This window comes from Bos indicus, chromosome 2, assembly GCF_029378745.1.
Source record: "Bos indicus isolate NIAB-ARS_2022 breed Sahiwal x Tharparkar chromosome 2, NIAB-ARS_B.indTharparkar_mat_pri_1.0, whole genome shotgun sequence".
In the NCBI taxonomy this organism is placed as follows: Eukaryota; Metazoa; Chordata; class Mammalia; order Artiodactyla; family Bovidae; genus Bos; species Bos indicus.
In genome coordinates this window covers 60,266,034-60,285,877 of record NC_091761.1, presented here as the reverse complement: position 1 = coordinate 60,285,877, position 19,844 = coordinate 60,266,034, and the positions used below count along the sequence as shown (strand labels likewise).

Genomic DNA, 19,844 nt, shown 5'->3' with positions numbered 1-19,844 from the left:
ACTCAGAAATAGAACCCTTGGTCTCCTGCATTGCAGGCAAATTCTTTACCATTTGAGCTACAGGGTTATCTGTTAAATGTAAAGAGTCTGAAAAATTACAGGATTCAATATAAAGACTATACTTTTTAGCTTATCAGGAAGTACTAGATAATAATTGAGCATTTTAACTCAAGATTTTTTTTTTTTTTTTTTAGCAATTCTAATGGGCCAAATGCAGTGCTGAGTTCTGGTGAAGCAAAGTTAAGCACAGTAGAATTGTAGATCTCAAATCTCTCATTATTAGTCAGGGATAACACATAGAAATTGTTTCTAACATAACTGCTATTATGGAGATAGGTAAAAAATAATATTTTAGTCCCATGAATGACAAGCTTTTGTGATAATGAGAGTGAGAAAATATATTAAAATATTGAGGTCAACTATGATTCTGAGAAAGATGAGTTGACTTAATGATATATTTGCAAAATATTGTCTCTTCTTGAGTTCCTTTGGTGTTATTGGAAGTTATGAGTCTAACTGGGTGGGCAGACAGAGGTGGAATGGAGGGGACCTCTTCTCCCTCCATTTCTGTCCATGCATCCCTTTTGCTTCCAAGTTAAAAATCTCTGAGTGGTAGCTGGGTGAGTCTCCGTGCATCCCTGAGGAGCTGGAAGAGATGGATAAATTGAGTCCCATGGGTCCACTGGTTTGTAAGCCATTTCATTTCCTAGTCCTTGTTAAGGCAGCAGGAATTACAAATACTACCCAGCCCTATTTGCATTTGGTCCTCACTGCCATTCTTTCATCCCATTAATTTTTCTTCTACTTCACTTCTTTCCTTCAAATTTTCTTATTTCCTAAGTCAGACAGAGAAAGACAAATACTGTTTAATATAACTTATATGTGAAATCTAAAAAATACAACAAACTAGTGAGTAAAACCAACAAACAGAAAAACAGACTCACAGGTATAGAGAACAAAGTAGTGGTGACCAGTAGGGGAGGGAAGCAGGGAGGAGCAAATAGGGGTAGGGGGTAAAGGGGCTACTATGGGATCATATGAAATGATGTGTGTGAAACGTTTGAAAATTGTCAAGTAGAATTTAAAGGATCTTCAATTCAGTTTTTGAAAAGCCAAAAAAATTCTCATTTCCTCACTATTGCCCCATGGCCAAATGAAATTTGTCAAGAGTATTTTGGAAGTTATATTTAGGTTCATAAACTGAATGCCAAACCACCACATTGGTTTTCACGATTTTGGGAAGCTTGTCTGGCCCTAAAACAGGATTTCTTCCTTGGTTTCTTCCTCTTTCATTAGTCACTTTAGTAATGTTAGTCGCTCAGTTGTACACTTGGTGTGTGTGTACACTTGATCATGTCCAACTCTTTGGGATCCCATAGACTGTAGCCCACCAGGCTACTCTGTCCATGGGATTCTCCAGGCAAGAATACTGGAGTGGGGAGCCATCCCCTTCTCTAGGGGATCTTCCTGACCCAGGGATCAAACCCAGGTCTTTTACCATCATGAAAATTCCAGAGTCCCCTTCAGCATTTACATAAGCTACAAAGTCATACTCAAGAAAACAAGTTAAATGTTATCCTCATTGTCTCTCTTTCCCAACACACCAATATGTAATTTTATCTCAGACTTGGAAAAAATCATTTAGTTGATTGATACAGCAATAAAAAGACATTTTAGATCAACCAAGATAAAAGGCTTGACTAAAGAGTCTTTGTTTCACAATGATCTTCCTTCTTCAGTTACCAAGACCTTATTTAAATGACTAAAGTATGGCACATAAAATTTGTTCTCCAGCAAAACTCCCACTGATGAAAGGCTGTAATGGATCTGAAAGTATTTACATCTTAAAATGTCATTTGGGCTCTGTGGAAATCATGGGAGCCAATTTACTTGTTTGTTTCATGATAGTCTAGTATTTCTAGTGTACATATTTATTGTGGGTCTTCCAGCAGCATAACCAAAGATCAGGATTGAGGGAATAACAGTTACTTGGTACGTATAGGAAAAGCCTATAGGGAGGAGGGAAGCGATGGAGGAAAAAGAAGGTAGTCAATAAAGGTGTGCTATTAAACCAGCCTTACAGTGGGCGTCTGGAATGTAGTGTAAAGCACACAGCACACTGAATCTCAAGACATCGATTGAAGACTGCCCTGTCCCCGAGGGTATTAACTCCTTGGCACTTCTGGCCTGCCATGCAGTAGCACATCTGGGCATGCCTTTACATCATTTCAAGAGCAAATTTCAACCGCTGGCAGTTGGTAGTCAAACTGCACCCAGCACACAGAATGGTTCCAGGAAAATGCAGGGGCCATTGACAGAACCTACTACAATCGGCTGGTCCATTTTTTGTTATTGTTGTTAAGTCACTAAGTTGCATAGGACTCATTGGGAACCCATGGAATGTAGCCCACCAGGTTTCTCTGTCCATGGGATTTCCCAGACAAAAATACTGGAGTGGGTTGCCATTTCCTTCTCCAGGGGATGGTCCATTTTTAGATTGTCAGGAAAACTGAGCAGTTTTTAAGCCATTAGTTATCTTTTCTATTTATCTATAGTCTAATCAAGAGATTTGAGTTCCTTCTATTTATATTCTTGCCCTGGAGGAAATACTCAGATGATCAGGCAGTGGGCAAAATGAATAAAAACAAAGCTACACGAATGATTCATAAATTGGAGAAGCAGACCATGCACAATCAAGGGTTGTCAGAACAGGCCTTTTCTACTAAGAGGAGACTTTAGCTATTTCAGCTGAATATAGGAACAAATCAGCTAGTGCTTGTATCACGGTCATAATGTCATACATGTAGTAGGCATCTCCATTTGAATGTGACACTTTTAGGCAATATAAAAGGCAAGTCAAACCAGTGTGCTTCTTGCCTCCTGGAGTCTAAAATCTGAGTAACACACTGAAATGCATATAAAGTATAGTCCAGGGTGCACAAAAACAAGTGCCCATAATGGCCATGAAGGTAAAGTGAGTTAAAAGCAAGCCAGGCATAATATGACAAATTAGTAAGTAACACTTAGCCTCAAGGTCAAGAATGGAATAGTGAGAAGTGATGTTCTTTAGTAAAATGAAGGGCTTGAGCTCTGTCTTAACTGATGTCTTAGGCACATCTATAAGGAGATGTGGTCCCTGCACCCTGCAGTTATGAATCAACTGGACTTTCCATGCTGTTGTTCAGTAGCTCAGTCATGTCCAACTCTTGGCAACCCCATGGACTAGCACGCCAGGCAGGCCTCCCTGTCCTTCACCATCTCCTGGAGCTTACTCAAACTCATGTCAATTGACTCGGTGATGCCATCCAACCATCTCATCCTCTATCGCCCCCTTCTCCTCCTGCCCTCAGTCTTTTCCAGCATCAGGGTCTTTCCCAATGAGTTGACTCTACACATCAGGTGGCCAAAGTATTGGAGCTTCAGCTTCAACATCAGTCCTTCCAATGAATATGCAGGGTTGATTTCCTTTAGGATTGACTAGTTCGATCTCCTTACAGTCCAAGGGACTCTCAAGAATCTTCTCCAACACCCCAGTTTGAAAACATCAATTCTTGGGTGTTCCACCTTCTTTATGGTCCAACTCTCACATCCGTACATGACTACTGGAAAAGTCATAGCTTTGACTATGTTGGTCTTTGTCGTCAAAGTCATCTCTCTGCTTTTTAATAAACCGTCTAGGTTTGTCATAGCTTTTCTTCTATATGGACCAAACATCTTTAAATTTTATGGCTGCGGTCACTGTCCTCAGTGATTTTGAAGCCAGATAAAATAGTCTTTCACTGTTTCCATTGTTTCTCCATCTATTTGCCATGAAGTCATGGGACCAGATGCCATGATCTTCATTTTTTGAATGTTGAGTTTTAAGCCAGCTTTTTCACTCTCCTTTTTCACCTTCTTCAACAGGTGCTTCAGTTACTCTTCAGTTTTTGCCATAAGGGTGGTGTCAGCTGCATATCTGATGTTATTGATATTTCTCATGGCAATCTTTAAGGTTTTTTTTTTTTTAATTTTCTTTATTTTTTATTGAAGGATAATTGCTTTACAGAATTTTGTTGTTTTCTGTCAAACCTCAATATGAATCAGCCGTAGGTATACATATATTCCCTCCCTTTTGAACTTCCCTCCCATCTCCCTCCCCACCCCACCCCTCTAGGTTGAGACAGAGCCCCTGTTTGAGTTTCCTTGGTCATACAGCAGATTCCCATTGGCTATCTATTTTACATATGGTAGTGTAAGTTTCCACACATCTCACCCTCTCCTCCCCTCTCCCCATGTCCATAAGTCTATTCTCTATGTCTGTTTCTCCATTGCTGCCCTGTAAGTAAATTCTTCAGTACCATTTTTCTAGGTTCCGTATATATGCATTAGAATATGATATTTATCTTTCTCTTTCTGACTTACTTCACACTCTATAATAGATTCTAAATACAGATTGAACGTGTGGAGGTCACAGTTCATGTATTCTTGAAGCCTGGCTTGGAGAATTTTGAGCATTACTTTGCTAGCCTGTGAGATGAGTGCAATTGTGCGATAGTTTGAACATTCTCTGGCATTGTCTTTCTTTGGTGTTGAAATGAAAACTGACCTTTTCCAGTTCTACAGGCACTGCTAAGTTTTCCAAATTTGTTGGCATATTGAGTAAAGCACTTTTGCAACATCATCTGTTAGGATTTGAATAGCTCAGCTGGGATTCTGTCACCTCCACTAGCTTTGTTGTAGTGATGCTTCCTGAGGCCCGTTTGACTCCACACTCCAGGATGTCCGGCAAGTGATCACACCATCATGGCTATCTGGGTCATTAAGATCTTTTTTGTATAGTTCTTCGGTGTATTCTTGCCACCTCTTCTTAATATCTTCTGCTTCTGTTAGGTCCAAATGGTATGACCATTTGCATGAATGTTCCCTTACTCTCTATAATTTTCTTGAGGTGATGTCTGCTGCTGCTGCTGCTAAGTTGCTTCAGTCGTGTCCAACTCTGTGAGACCCCATAGATGGCAGCCCACCAGGCTCCTCTGTCCCTGGGATTCTCCAGGCAAGAACACTGGAGTGGGTTGCCATTTCTTTCTCCAATGCATGAAAGTGAAAAGTGAAAGTGAAGTCGTTCAGTCATGTCCAACTCTTCGCGACCCCATGGACTGCAGCCTACCAGGCTCCTCCATCCATGGGATTTTTCAGGCAAGAGTACTGGAGTGGGTTGCCATTGCCTTCTCTGGCAGCGATGTCTAGTCTTTCCTATTCTATTGTTTTCCTCTATTTCTTTGTATTGTTCATTTAGGCAGGCTTTCTTATCTCTCCTTGCTATTCCTTAGAACTCTGCATTCAGTTAAGTAACTCTTTCCTTTTTTCCTTTGCTTTTAGCTTCCCTTCTTTTCTCAGCTATTTGTAAGGCCTCTTCAGAGAACCATTTTGCCTTTTTCCATTTCTTTTTCTTGGGGATAGTTTTGATCACTGTTTCCTGTACAATCACAAACCTCCATCCATCATTCTTCGGGCACTCTGACTATCAAATCTGATCCCTTGAATCTGTTGCTTTCAGTGTATAATTGTAAGGAGTTTGATTTAGGACTTTCCATAGTAGGTATATGGATGCTCATGTGACATTGTTGAAAATTTCAAATGAGTAGGTAATTCATAAACATTTAAGAAACACTATGGAGCCCAAATAAAATATATTTTCTATGAAGATTCAGCATACAGACAAAATTTAGCTGGAGTTCTCTGACACAATGACATCTACCAGATGACTTCCATTGCTGAATTGGAAGAGTTGTGTGTTTGTGTGCGTGTGTTCATAAAAGATAGAATAGCCTTTGGTTCATGAGGAATATATATATATATATATATATATATATATATATATATATAGTGAGTAGTAAAGCCAAAATCCCAGAGAAGCAGAGACCAGCATCACTGAGAAATGGAGAGAGTAACAGTGTTTCTTCTTCTCTTGATTCTCTGAGATAAATACATATATATTTATGTGTATAAATGTATACATACATATTGAAAGCAATGAAATAAGTATATTTTCTGAAGAGATGGGTAGGGAGGATGTATACCTGCCCTTTCAAACATGTTCCCACTCAAGGCTAATTCTACTGTTGCTACATCACTGAATGGAGAAGGAAATGGTAACCCACTCCAGTATTCTTGCTTGGAGAATGCCATGGACAAAAGAGCCTAGTAGGCTACAGTCCACGGGGTCACAGGAGTCAGGCATGACTTAGTGACTAAACCACCATCACCACATCACAGAAACCTTAACTTTATCAGAAAAGATTTTTGCAAGAGGGATTTCTTGGTGTGCACACAGATTTGGAGGGAAATCCCAAGCTGGATGGATCTGGCACAAGAGGTTTACCCTGATCATTTTGTAATAGAGGAGAAAGCATGAGAGGTTTGTAAGGACTTCAGATCATAGTTTGAGAAGAGAAGTAGCATATATTGAAAGTTTCTGAGTACTGAGTCCTGAGAGAGGTACTTTGCCTTTGTTATGTCACTTTGTTCCAATAATAATCTGGTATGGTGTTAAGAGACAGTTGTAGGAAAGGGAAAGTATTCCCCTCTATTTGTCCATGGACACAAAGACCTAGAGTTTAAATAACTTGCTCAAGATTTTAGAAATAATGCATATAAGTACCAAGGCTCACATACAGATCATACTCCTTAAAGTATGTATGCAGCCCTGTATATATGGTTTTCTAAGCAGTAGGAATTGTTTACATTTTCCAGAAAGTAGGACACTAGGCATTAATTTGTATTTGTGTATGGTATTCTGGTCTGGAATGTAGGTTGACAAATGCTGTTCAACTGGGGACTTTCAGTAGAGCTTGTATCTTTCATGGTGCCTGATCTAACCTGACTGCATTACTCCCCATGACCCATTTGTCTGGCGGAGTCTTTCCAACAGTTTAGCTCGATTTTCAGAGCAGTGTGTTAAGCTGTCAAGAGACATCTGAAGCATTTCAATACTTGCCCCTGGAGTAGAGGGGCAGGGTCATTCTCCTTAACCCAGAACTTGATGGCTGAAAATGGCTGCCTCAGAGCAAACTCTGGTGGAGACTGTGATCTGAAGGTGGGACATGGATGTTTGCCAAAGGCCATTGAACGGGATGTGTCACCAGCAAAAGTTGGGTTGGATGTGGAGGTGGAGAAGGGGAGATGAACAGATTGTGAGTAGTAAAGTCAAAATCCCAGAGAGATGCAGGGACCAGCATCACTGAGAGATGGAGCAAGTAACAGTGCTTCCTCATCTCTTGCTTCTCTGAGCTCAAGCTCTTCTTTCTTCCCATATTTCAGTTTGGTTTTCCTAATTTTTCCACTAAATACCTATTTTTAATTCATACTAGTCTGAGTATGTTTCTGTTTCCTTAAATGGACTGACCTCATCTGAGGAGGGCATTTCTTAAGGGAAATGTGATGTGAATCAATATGGAAGCCATCATTTTCTCCTGACTTCATCCTTTTCATTGGGAAGAGGACATGATTGGCACCTTCTACTGACTTCATCATCTTCTAAGGACCCCAAATCTCATGCATCTCACTAAGAAAGAAAGGTGGTTGTTATCTGCTTTTGTCCTTTTCATTTTAATGAGGAAATCAAGGGGAAAAAAACTTGTTGAAGGCAGAATTCTACGTGCTATATTGAGTCGATTTTCAGGGCTATTCATTTTTAATGCTAGATCTTATTTATAGCTGAGTGGAAGGAGAATAGAGTACATATCATCACTGTAATCAGAATCAATAGCAGTGTGTCCCATGTTAGAATATTTTTTTCAGCCCTCATCTTTAGATCTAGCAACTGATTTTTCTCCTAAAGGTTTTAAGGAATTTGCTTTATATTTTCTTCATCTCATGTAATATTTTGCATCTTTGAACAGCAACATATAATTTTAAAATGTGAGGGTGTTATTTTAAGTTACACTAATTTTTTAATGCATGAATCCTGTATGTGTTGACAACTCTGCCGAGATGCTGCTGGAGCATTAATTTCTATTTTCCCTAATCTGTCTGCACACAAGGTTAGCAGAAAGGAAGAAGTTACTTCACAATTCAGTAGGTAATTGGAAAAGACATTGCAACTGTTTTAATTACTAACAAATGAGTCAGACTGTGTTTTTAACACATGATTTAGAAACATACCTAAAATGCAGATTGGTTCTTTTAATAACATAATTTCATCATTAATCGGTACTCATTGGCTCCTTTGAAAATAGTGTGTTACATGCCAAAACAAATACATCTAACACATATATAAAAGTGTAAATAAATGATTGTGAGAGAGCTGTCCTTTAACTTTACTAATAAAATATTGTAGTTCTCTCTGATGTTGGCCTGAATTGGAAACATTCATGATTACATTTTTATGCACTGAAGTGATATAAGGGAGAGGGTTATCTTTGTTTTTTTTTTTTTTGCATGGGTGACCCTTTTAATGGTGAACTCCAGGTTACAACACAGTAACTGTCAGTTCAACTACACCAAGGTTCTGAAGACAACAGCTTCTCCACCAAGCAGGTTGTAAATAAATTTCAAATGGAACCTGGCATCACACTGAAGGAATTCTAATTTCACACTGTTGGGGTAGTTTACCAAAATGGCTTCAGAGTAGACTAACTTTACATAGCACATTAAAAAAAAAAAAAAGACATTTATTCAGCGTCATGATCAGACTATTACATTTAGCAATCAACAGCATGGGTGCAAAAAAAAAATCTACATTAAAACCCTTTGTTGGAATGCTTTACACTTTCCACAGAACAGAAACTAAAATAACCTGTTATACAATTAGTCACAAGTACAGTCCTTGAGTTTTTTGCCCATACACATGAGTATTGTCTAAAACATGTCTTCTTTGTAGCAGCTAGGCCCTGCCACCACTGTGCTTGGCTGAGTTCACAAATCTGTTGTAAGCTGTAGCTTCCCTGTCACTTCTCTGGCTCTCCTCTCCTGCTAAGCTTTGTTTCCTGGCAGTAATTAAAACCTTCTGCCACTGCCATAGCTACTGCTGCTGCTGGAGCCACCATAGCCACCTTGGTTTCGTGGTTTGGCAAAGTATTGGCCTCCACCACCATAGGGGCCAGAATTTCTGCCTCCAAAGTTTCCTCCTTTCATGGGTCCAAAATTTGAAGATTGATTGTTGTAATTGCCAAAATCATTGTAGCTTCCGCCACCTCCATCATTACCAAATCCATTATATCCATCCCCACTGCCACCGTATCTGCCACCACCACAGCTGCCACCAAAGCCACCTCGACCACTGAAGTTTCCTCTATGACCAAAGTTGTCATTCCCACCAAAACCACCTCCACGACCGCCACCAAAGCTTCCAGAACCACTTCGACCTCTCTGGCTGGATGAAGCACTAGCCATCTCTTGCTTAGACAGGGCTTTTCTCACTTGACAGTTGTGGCCATTCACAGTGTGGTATTTCTGAATGACAATCTTGTCTACGGAGTCATGGTCATCAAAGGTTACAAAAGCAAAGCCTCTCTTTTTGCCACTGCCTCGGTCAGTCATGATTTCAATTACTTCAATTTTCCCGTACTGTTCAAAATAATCTCTCAGGTGATGTTCTTCAGTGTCTTCTTTAATGCCACCAACAAAAATCTTTTTCACAGTTAAGTGGGCACCAGGTCTTTGAGAATCTTCTCTTGAGACGGCCCTCTTTGGTTCCACAGCTCTTCCGTCCACCTTGTGTGGCCTTGCATTCATGGCCGCATCCACCTCCTCCACCGTGGCGTATGTGACAAACCCGAAGCCTCTGGAGCGCTTGGTGTTTGGATCCCTCATTACCACACAGTCTGTGAGCGTTCCCCATTGCTCAAAATGGCTCCTCAGACTCTCATCGGTTGTTTCAAAGCTCAATCCTCCGATGAAGAGCTTCCACAGCTGTTCGGGCTCTTTGGGAGACTCTGATTTAGACATGACGGCAGTGGAGGCGGGGAAGACTTCAACGATGCTTTCTCGGCGGCGTCCATGGGCAGAAAAAGCGGGTTATCTTTGTTGAATGCATTTTCTAAGTAGTAATGGCAATTATTTTTTCTTACTTATTTTTGAACATCTATAATGGTTCATTGTCCTGAGAAAAACAGTCTAGTTATGCAATTATAACTCTAGATTTCAGAATCTTCTTTCAGTACTACAAAATTAGTCATAATAAGCATCAAGGATTATTTAAAATTGAGGAGTAGAATAAACTGTGCTGAATCTGTAGCAAGCTGAGAACATTTCTCGTGTGGGAATGTGCTTCTCTTTTCTCCCTCCCTTCTTTATCTCCTCCTTATCCTATGTTTCTCCTCTTCCTTTTTTAGTTAAAATCCCACTTACAAAATTGTTTTATTGACATTTCCTTTATTCTTGTAAAATTAGGGTACAAATAGAAGACAAAATCCATATGATTGAGTGATTTGTTTAATTGAGGCTTAAAGTATAAAATATCTTTTACAAGTCATGGCCTTTTTTTTTGAGTACATGTTATAGCCTCAACTCAGTGGAGATAATATTTTTTTATTTTTATTATAAATTTATTTATTTTAATTAGAGGCTAATTACTTTACAATATTGTATTGGTTTTGCCATACATCAACATGAATCCGCCACGGGTATAAACGTGTTCCCCATCCTGAACTCCCCTCCCACCTCCCTCTCCTTACCATTCCTCTGGGTCGTCCCAGTGCACCAGCCCCAAGCATCCTGAATCATGCATCGAACCTGAACTGGTGATTTGTTTCATATATATTATACATATAACCAATGTAGTTTTTTTTTTTTTTTTAATTGCCTCTCTCCATTGATTTTCTGCGCCAGCCCCTTGGAAAGTGGGAAGCAGGTGCATAGACACCACCAGAAGGTGGCAGAGGAGGTGGTGAAGCCTTGAATCTCTGAGAGTAGAAGAGTGAAGAAAAGTAGAAAAAAGTAGCAGAAACAAGTGATCAGTCACTATGTCCTAATTTTCCCCCTTTAGTCACAGCAAAATAAATGTGTTTAGTCACAGAGACATGTGTGCATGCTAAGTCGCTTCAGTCGTGTTCGACTCTTTTGCGACCGAATGGACTGTAGCCCATCAGGCTCCTCTGTCCATGGTCTGTGGGGAAGTGTCCTGGAGTGGACTAAGAAAAAAAAAAGCTGGGGATTCAGCAGTCACATCTTAGCAGACAGCTTCACAAGTACTCAGGAATGGGTAGCCTAGCTGAAGACACTGACTGAAGACCCATGCAAAAACCAGGGACCCCATTTAATCCCCATGGCATCACCTAGCTTCCTACTCCCCTTAAGGTGCCATTTTGGGAAGAGATTGCATTAGAAACCCCTAAACCCTATAATTTATCCATAAAAGACAGAATTTACCTCCTAAAATAATCTTATAAACAGAAAGCAATGGAAAGAACTTGTGTGTTCACCCTTAAATCTGCCATTCCCTGATGCCTCACCATTCTCATAAACAGACTGTGAGCATCCAGACCAGGTGACAAGGTGCCCCCTGCCACAGATTCTCCTTCCGACCTTCCTCTGAGTGACCTAGTGACATTCATTCATGTTGGTGTGGACCCCCCCTTCACTTCTCCCGATCAAGCCACTTGCCCCTAGTTCCTCATTCTCTGATTCCCACCTGCTTGGCTGAGCCCACGCCCTGGCCGTTCCCCACAGGTCATCCCATCATGGACTGATGTAACTGGCTCTCTGGGCTCTCTCAGTATAATAGACTCTGTTTTCTCCCGAGCCTCTTTTCTATTTTCTCTGTGTCCATCCCTGATTGATCATCTCATAAAAGAATATAAAACAAGACAGAGGGAAGAAAAGCTGAAGACACCTCGATTAGAAAATTTAACATTCTTTTCTCCTTGCTTTTGATGAAGTATGAATATGTTTTTCTGTACATCTGATCATGACATGTATAAATTCCACACCCTAACTCCCATGGGGACGTCTAAGACTCTCTTCTCTGCATCCTGTCTGTAGATAAATGGGAGAAGCACTACTAATGGCAGAGGCTGGAAGATTTTGTAAGTTGTAGTGAGAAATTTGACTTTAAACATAAAGCTTTATAGGATCAAGTTATGTGGAGTAGTGGTTTTTGAGAGGGAATCTTTTCTGGCTAGAGTAGCAAATGGTCCTCCTGGCATTCATGTACAGGCTTGCTTTCATTTACTGCTTAGGGCACTTTGTGGTTCCTTTCAGGAGAGTGGGAAGGTCGGGTCTCAAGTTCTTAAGTTCTGAGTCTAAAGCTGTTGCAAGAAGCAAAAACCTAAGTGACAGCTTGGAGAAGCTTAAAAACACACTTAGTGGGTAAAGAAAAAATTACGGCATTCCTTTTTGTCATCATCTATTTTATGTTCCTTGAAGTAATCCTCATCACACATGCATATGTGTGCTTCCTTTCCTTTTGTCCAAAGTGCAAGTATGGGGGAAGATTCTGTTCAAGACTCTCCTTCTTGTTGGAGTCCTAGCCACACATCTCATTCCTTCTTTTCAGTATCTATTTTTTTGCCTTCCCTATTTATGGACTCATTTTGCCTCAGGAGTTATCAATAGTATTATGAGTATTGCTGCTTCCTCAGGAAAGATGATAAGCCCCATAAAGACAGCACCCAAGCCCTATGATCTCAGCCTACACTTCTGGGCACAAAGGAGATTACCTGAATCTTGATAACTAAAACGAAAGCTGTGCGACTATCCCAAATAAAGAAAAATTCTTTTAGACATTCCTGGTGAATGCTTTTAATCAGCTCTACTAAATCATGTTTAATAAAAGATTGAGCATGATAAATTTGTGTGTTGACTAAAAAAAAAAAAGAAACAGAACTAGGAACTAGGAATGTTCTGCCTGAAAGTGTGGAAGATGATAGATGAAGTCAGAGATTTTGTTACCTGTTCAATCATGGTGGTGGTTTTGATTTATCCCTTTGGCATATCTATGTGAACTTGGCTGAACTCTCCCTAGAAATACTGACAAATGACAGCAGGTAAGGGATTAGTTAATTCCCCAAATCTAAAAGTCTGTCCCCTATCCTCCTAGCGTATGATTTTGGCATCTGTCTCAGCGGCAAGCTGCTATGAATCTGCAGTATTGTGAGAAGAAACTCAAAATATTTAAGAAATTTGAGCATACTGTTTAGATTACATATTTCAAATATTGCACCTCCCCCTTAATGTCTGACTAAAGCCCAGCTGGGATTTCATTTTGGTTCAGTGAAAGTTGTATGCCAATTTGTATTTTTCAAGTTTTACTTCAAGGCTCAGTCAAGAGAATCCATCCTGTGCTAACACGCTCACTTTGGTACTTTTTGGAAATGGATGGAGAACAGTTGGATTTCCAAATCTAATTATGTGAAATAGTCCACACTTTTTAAGGGTGGATTACAAAATTCCATTGGAGAAATTTCACTGGAGAGTCCTACTGTGTTAAGACAAATTCTATTTACTGACTTTTCAGAAATTGCAACAGGAATGTCTCAATACAGATATATATATATCTGTAAAAAAATTTTTTTCCCTCTCCAGAGGGGTTCATAACCATTTCATGAGGCTGAAAAATGAATCTTACAGACTTAGGATGTAATGGACAAGACATTACACTTGCTTGTTATGCTCTGAGGGTCGCAAAGCAAAAATGTTTACTAAGTTCCCCTCCCCTTTACTTTTTCCCCTACACTTAGTTTTTCAAAACTTATGGCCACTATAATTGAATTTTGTTACATGATCTAGAAATTGTGAAATTCATAACTCTCGGGAGCTGTGTTGACACCACAGAACCTGCAGTATCTTGGAAAGCCTTTAAATGCTTAATCTCATTAAGAGTAGCATATTTTAACATTCTTCACAATTGTGACTATCTTTAGCACTTAAGAAAGACTGATCCTGTGAGGTTTGACTATTAACTCAGTTTTTATGTTCCTGGTGTATTCATGAAGCTGTTTTGTAATGCACCCATAATTTATTTTTATTTTTTATTTTGGAAGCATTGTTATAGATTAATTGGCTCTATATTTTACAAGTTTGCATCACTAATACCAATAAAAGTCTGTTGATATTGTTCTTCTGGGATTCTGATTGCATTAAGGAATCATTAGTCCTAATTATGTTCTGTAGTCTGGGCTAATTACAATCAAATAAGACTTTACATAAAAATGTGAAATTGTGAAGTCAGTGCACTTTTGATCATTAATTAGAGAACTACCAGGTATACCTTTGCAGATGTTCTTATTTTATTTTTTTATTTTTAGTTATAAGAAGAAACTTCAGCAAGCCATTGCATTTTGAGTGTCTCTCATAGTTATTACAGAAATAATCTGGTTAATTATAAATATGAGTGATGTTCTTCTATTTCACTCCTCCTGAGAACTAAACTGACCTCAGTTGTTTCTCATCCACCCTCCAGGTAGTAATATTATGTTTACATTACAGAATAAAAATGGGAGGCTGAAGGTTTTAAGAGCATGTGTTCTATTAGATTGCCTCATTTAACTTTTATGCACTGAAGTCCTTTTCACGTTTGACATTTCTTTGAGTTCTTTTTAATGCCATGGATTCATTTGGCCTCTCCTGTGTGAGGTGGTAATGATACCTCTACCCGTTCTTCCCTGGTGTGGTGACAACTAATGAAGGGTAGAATTTGCCCTAAACACCTGACTTTTTAAAATTGTCTTGCTTACTAGGAGTGTTGAATTTCATATATAAATGTGGATAGGGCAAGCAGGCTGGAATCATAGTTTATGGCCACCTACAACGTTTTCTCTCCTTTCACGGGAAGTACTGAATGAGATGGTACCTTTAAAACAGCTTGATTCCTGGTACATGGAAGGGTTCAATAAATGTTAGCTCAGATTATAATTATTGTTTGAATTGCATTGCATTTGCTATTTCTGGAAGTCCAATTTTAGACCAATGAATTGTTTTTGAGCTTTAGGAGGAAGAAAATATGTTTCATCAGAATTTTCCAACAATTTCACTTCCTCATCTACACTTGTACTGCTTGGAGATGCTTCAAATTTGGCAGTTAAAATATTTGCAGAAGCCAGACTCTTTTGGCTGCTTCAATGACCCTGAAATGCCCATTTTGATGCAGTACTAAAGGCTGCAATTCAGAAATAATGCTCAATCTCTGACCGTTTATCTAACTTCCAACCTGAATCCGCTTTTGCTAAAACACCTACTCATTCATTTCCCTTGTTTATCAACCCAACAGCTATTTTTCTACTTTTCTGACTTTTTATTGTTATTGTTCAGTCATTCAGTCATGTCTGACTCTTTGCAACCTGATGGACTGCAGCATGTCAGGCCTCCCTGTCCTTCACCATCTCCTGGAGCTTGTTCAAACTCATGTCAATTGACTTGGTGATGCCATCCAACCATCTCATCCTCTGTCACCCCTTCTCCTCCTGCCCTCAGTCTTCCCCAGCATCAGGGTCTTTTCCAGTGAGTCAGCTCTTTACATCAGGTGGCCAAAGTATTGAAGCTTTAGCTTCAGCATCAATCTTTCCAATGAATATTCAGGACTGATTTCCTTTAGGATTGACTGGTTTGATCTTGCAGTCCAAGGGACTCTCAAGAGTCTTCTCCAACACCACAGTTCAAAAGCATCAAAGTCCACAGCATCAATTCTTCGGCGCTCAGCTTTCTTTGTAGTCCAACTCTTAACATCCGTACATGACTACTGAAAAACCATAGCTTTGACTTTACAGACCTTTGTGAGCAAAGTGATGTCTCTGCTTTTTAATACGCTGTCTAGGTTTGCCATAGCTTTTCTTCCAAGGAGCAAGTGTTTTAATTTCATGGCTGCAGTCACCATCTGCAGTGATTTTGGAGCCCAGGAAAGTAAAGTCTGTCACTGTTTTCATTTTTTCCCCATTTATTTGCCATGAAGTGATGGGACTGGATGCCATGATCTTAGTTTTTTGAATGTTGAGTTTTAAGCCAGCTTTTTCACTCTCCTCTTTCACTTTCATCAAGAGGCTCTTTAGTTCTTCTTTGCTTTCTGCCATAAGGGTGGTATCATCTGCATATCTGAGGTTATTGATAGTTTCCTAGCAATCTTGATTCTAGCTTGTGTTTCATGCAGCCCAACATTTCACATGATGTACTCTGCATATAAGTTAAATAAGCAGGATGACAATATACAGTCTTGACAAACTCCTTTCCCAATCTTGAACCAGTCCATTGTTCCATGTCTGGTTCTAACGTTGCTTCTTGATCTACATACAGGTTTCTGACTTTTAATGGCACCTAAATTTCTTTGTTCCCTTTGTTCAAACATTTTTCTTTTGCCCCTAGAAAATATTTTTCTCATTTTTCAGATACTGTTTTCATTATTTTATACCTATATATTTTCTGAGGTTGCCTTGTCTTCACTCAAGCATCTGGTCTCCAAGACCCTCCCCTATTTCCCACCTCTCATTACTGTTATTTCTGACTGAGTCCACATGGCGGCTGACCAGATAGGAGTTTTGTCTTTCTCATATGATTCTCATTTCTTGCTTTGGAGTTTTGTACATTGTTTTGCCTATAATTTTCTCTTTGACACTTTGTCAATAATCCACTCCCTTATCCTCTTTTAAATTTCACTCTGCCCCATCTCCCACAGAATAACTAAATACATGTGTTGCTATTTATCTGTTTTTACCACTTAATCTATTCTGAAGACTGGGTCCATGCACACTGAGGCATATGTCCCTCATTCCTTTTAGTTCCTTGTAGTTTATTTAACCATTAGCAAATTTCTGTATGAACAGACATTTAGAAACTATACTTAAGTGCATAAATTCTGTAATCAACCTGTGAGTTTGAGTATGATTTCAAGCTTACCAGCTGTGAAACATTGAGTAACTGCCCTTATAAGGTTCTTTTGCCTTGGTTTTCTCATTAATACAGGTGATATAGAGTATCCTCAAAACACGATTATGAAGATTTAGAATTTGCATGTGTAAAATAGTTAACAACACCTGGCACAAAGTAACCCCTCAATAAAGTGACGTTTTTGGTTTTTAAATTCTATTCTTTCAATAATTTTTGTCTCAGTTATGGAGTATGCCCTCTCGTGAACTGGAGTTATAGAATAAACTTTGAGCTCGTGTAGTCAGATCTCCTCATGTTACATATGAGAAAACTGAGGTCCAGAGTGACTCACTTGGGTGGTCCCAGGTCATGAGAGCATTTAGTGTCAGAACAGGGCCTGAGTGACTGCAGATTCCATGCCCTTTCCTTGAACCTGCTCTATCTCAGACCAGTCATGCATGTACCTTTTCCCTTCTCAGTTATTTTATAAATTCTTAAAAATTGGGAACTATACCTTTTTCTTTTTGTCTTCTATCATCGTATATAATCTTGAACACAAATTGAATTCTCTAGAGGTATTCACTTAATTTTGGTAAATGACACTAAATATTGTCTAGATCACTCTATCAGTTTTGTTTTGTTTTCTGCCTTAATTTCTGTATTTTTATTCGATATTATTGTCCCCATTTATTTTCCTTTTTCTTCTCTCTATTTTTTTGCCTTAATCCCCTATTCCCATTACTTTAAAAATTATAGTTATCTAATTCATGCTAACTTTATATTTTGTGCTCAGATATTTTTCTTATATTTCTCATATATTAACTAGATTTTAGTTAGAAGATAAAATGTAGTTTATGGCTCCTTTTTTTAAGCAGGTGGACAGCAGAGGGTCAGGTACTATGGAAATGTAGAAGTCCTTGAGTTTTGTTTGGTATCTGAATAAATTAAGCCTCTATGTCTAGCTCAAGTCTTTTGTCTAGTCTACAGTAGTTCCTTCATCAACTTTTGAAATTCTTGACATGTTTCACTGGGAAATCTATTTATTGGTTTGTAAGCCAGTTAACACCAATATGGTAATCTGCCTAATGGGAAATTTTTTTATTAGTTTGTAAAATAGTTAACAATGGTATGGTAATTTGCCTAATGGTAAGCGTTGAACTAGCTACTGTTTTTCTGTGTTGAAGTAATGGGAGCATCCAGACATTACTTTGTATTTTTTAACTTTTTTTGAACTTTTAATTTTATATTGGAGTATATATACCGACTTAAGGACATGAGTCTGAGCAAACTCTGGGAAATAGTAAAGGACAGGGAAGCCTGGCATGCTGCAGTCCATGGGGGTCGCAAAGAGTCGAACATGACTTAGCCATTGAACAGCAACAACAAACACCCAACTCACAATGTTGTGATAGTTTCAGGTGGACAGCAGGGCAATTCAGCCATTCATATATATTTATCCATTCTCCCCCAAGCCCCTTCCCAGACATTGCTTTTTTTTTTTAATTTTATTTTATTTTTTAACTTTACAATATTGTATTGGTTTTGCCATATATCAACATGAATCTGACATTGCTTTTTATAAACGCGTAACATATAAAACTCAGATGTAATTTGACTGTCTTGGAGTCCTACTCTTTTAAAACAACATTGAAAAAGAAAGGTTGAAAGTTTTGCTAAGGAAGTGGGAAAGCCATTCCAAGAATGAGAAAAGGCAGAATTAACTGCTTAGAAGAGAAGGAGGGAGCAAGTTACTGTGTTTCCTGCCTTGAACAGACATGAGAGAGTGGGTTAAAGAGAAAGTAGGGTCTACAAACAGAAGAGTGCTCAAATTCTTGATGTCAGTGAGCAAAAATCTTCTATTTGGTATCAAAAAGAAATAGAAGGTAAAACATGGCAGCTATTGGGATGAAAACTCAGTTAAATGAAAGTTTCTTTTCCTTTGTGGGACTAGAAAGGCTCTGACTTTCAAGTTAATTTCTTTGAAGTACCTGCTCTGGATGATCTTCTTCACATAGAAAGACTCTTCGTAAGCCCCTGCTTAATGTACCTACTCTGTGTTACACCTTACTTTGCATTTATCAGCTTATCAGTCATCACAGCTAATCCTGTGGGGTGTGTTATCAGTTCCATCCATCTTGAGGACAAGGGAAGAGGGTCATCAAGAGTCAAGCAACAAGCCCGTAGTTAAGCAATGTAGGTGGTAAAGTGAAGATTCAAATTTGATGTTTAGTCTGGCTTTATAGCATGAATTTTTTTTCTCCATGCTTGTTACTTCTTGGTATTAAACATTATATCAGTTCAGTGCAGTCGCTCAGTCGTGTCCAACTCTTTGCGACCCCATGAACTGCAGCACGCCAGACCTCCCTGTCTATCACCAACTCCCAAAGTCCACCCAAACCCATGTCCATTGAGCAGGTAATGCCATCCAACCATCTCATCCTCTGTCATCCCCTTCTCCTCCTTCCCTCAATCTTTCCCAGCATCAGGGTCTTTTCAAATGAGTCAGCTCTTCGCATCAGATGGCCAAAGTATTGGAGTTTCAGCTTCAACATTAGTCCTTCCAGTGAACACCTAGGACTGATCTCCTTTAGGATGGACTGGTTGGATCTCTTTGCAGTCCAAGGGACTCTCAAGAGTCTTCTCCAACACCACAGTTCAAAAGCATCAAGTCTTCAGCGCTCAGCCTTCTTCACAGTCCAGCTCTCACATCCATACATGACCACAGGAAAAACCATAGCCTTGACTAGACGAACCTTTGTTGGCAAAGTAATGTCTCTGCTTTTGAATATGCTATCTAGGTGGGTCATAACTTTCCTTCCAAGGAGTAAGCGTCTTTTAATTTCATGACTGCAGTCACCATCTGCAGTGATTTTGGAGCCCAGAAAAATAAAGTCTGACCCTATTTCCACTGTTTTCCCATCTATTTCCCATGAAGTGGTGGGACTGGAAGCCATGATCTTCATTTTCTGAATGTTGAGCTTTAAGCCAACTTTTTCACTCTCCACTTTCACTTTCATCAAGAGGCTTTTGAGTTCCTCTTCACTTTCTGCCATAAGGGTGGTATCATCTGC

General features: G+C 39.2%; 2 protein-coding genes across 2 annotated transcripts in view; one reads left to right on the top strand and one right to left on the bottom strand.

Moving 5' to 3' along the window:
- The window catches only part of THSD7B (thrombospondin type 1 domain containing 7B), a 1,073,031-nt gene that overhangs the window by 248,477 nt on the left and 804,710 nt on the right, over positions 1–19,844 (top strand). The gene's annotated exons all lie outside the window — the stretch shown is intronic.
- On the bottom strand, positions 8,631–9,948 carry LOC109568156 (heterogeneous nuclear ribonucleoprotein A1-like). Its single transcript, XM_019973383.2, has one exon. It carries the CDS (start codon positions 9,925–9,927, stop codon positions 8,977–8,979), a length of 951 nt encoding a protein of 316 aa, XP_019828942.2. The 5' UTR covers positions 9,928–9,948; the 3' UTR covers positions 8,631–8,976.

Excerpts from the sequence above, each read along its gene's own strand:
- LOC109568156 (XM_019973383.2), bottom strand. The coding sequence starts at position 9,927 with ATGTCTAAATCAGAGTCTCCCAAAGAGCCCGAACAGCTGTGGAAGCTC.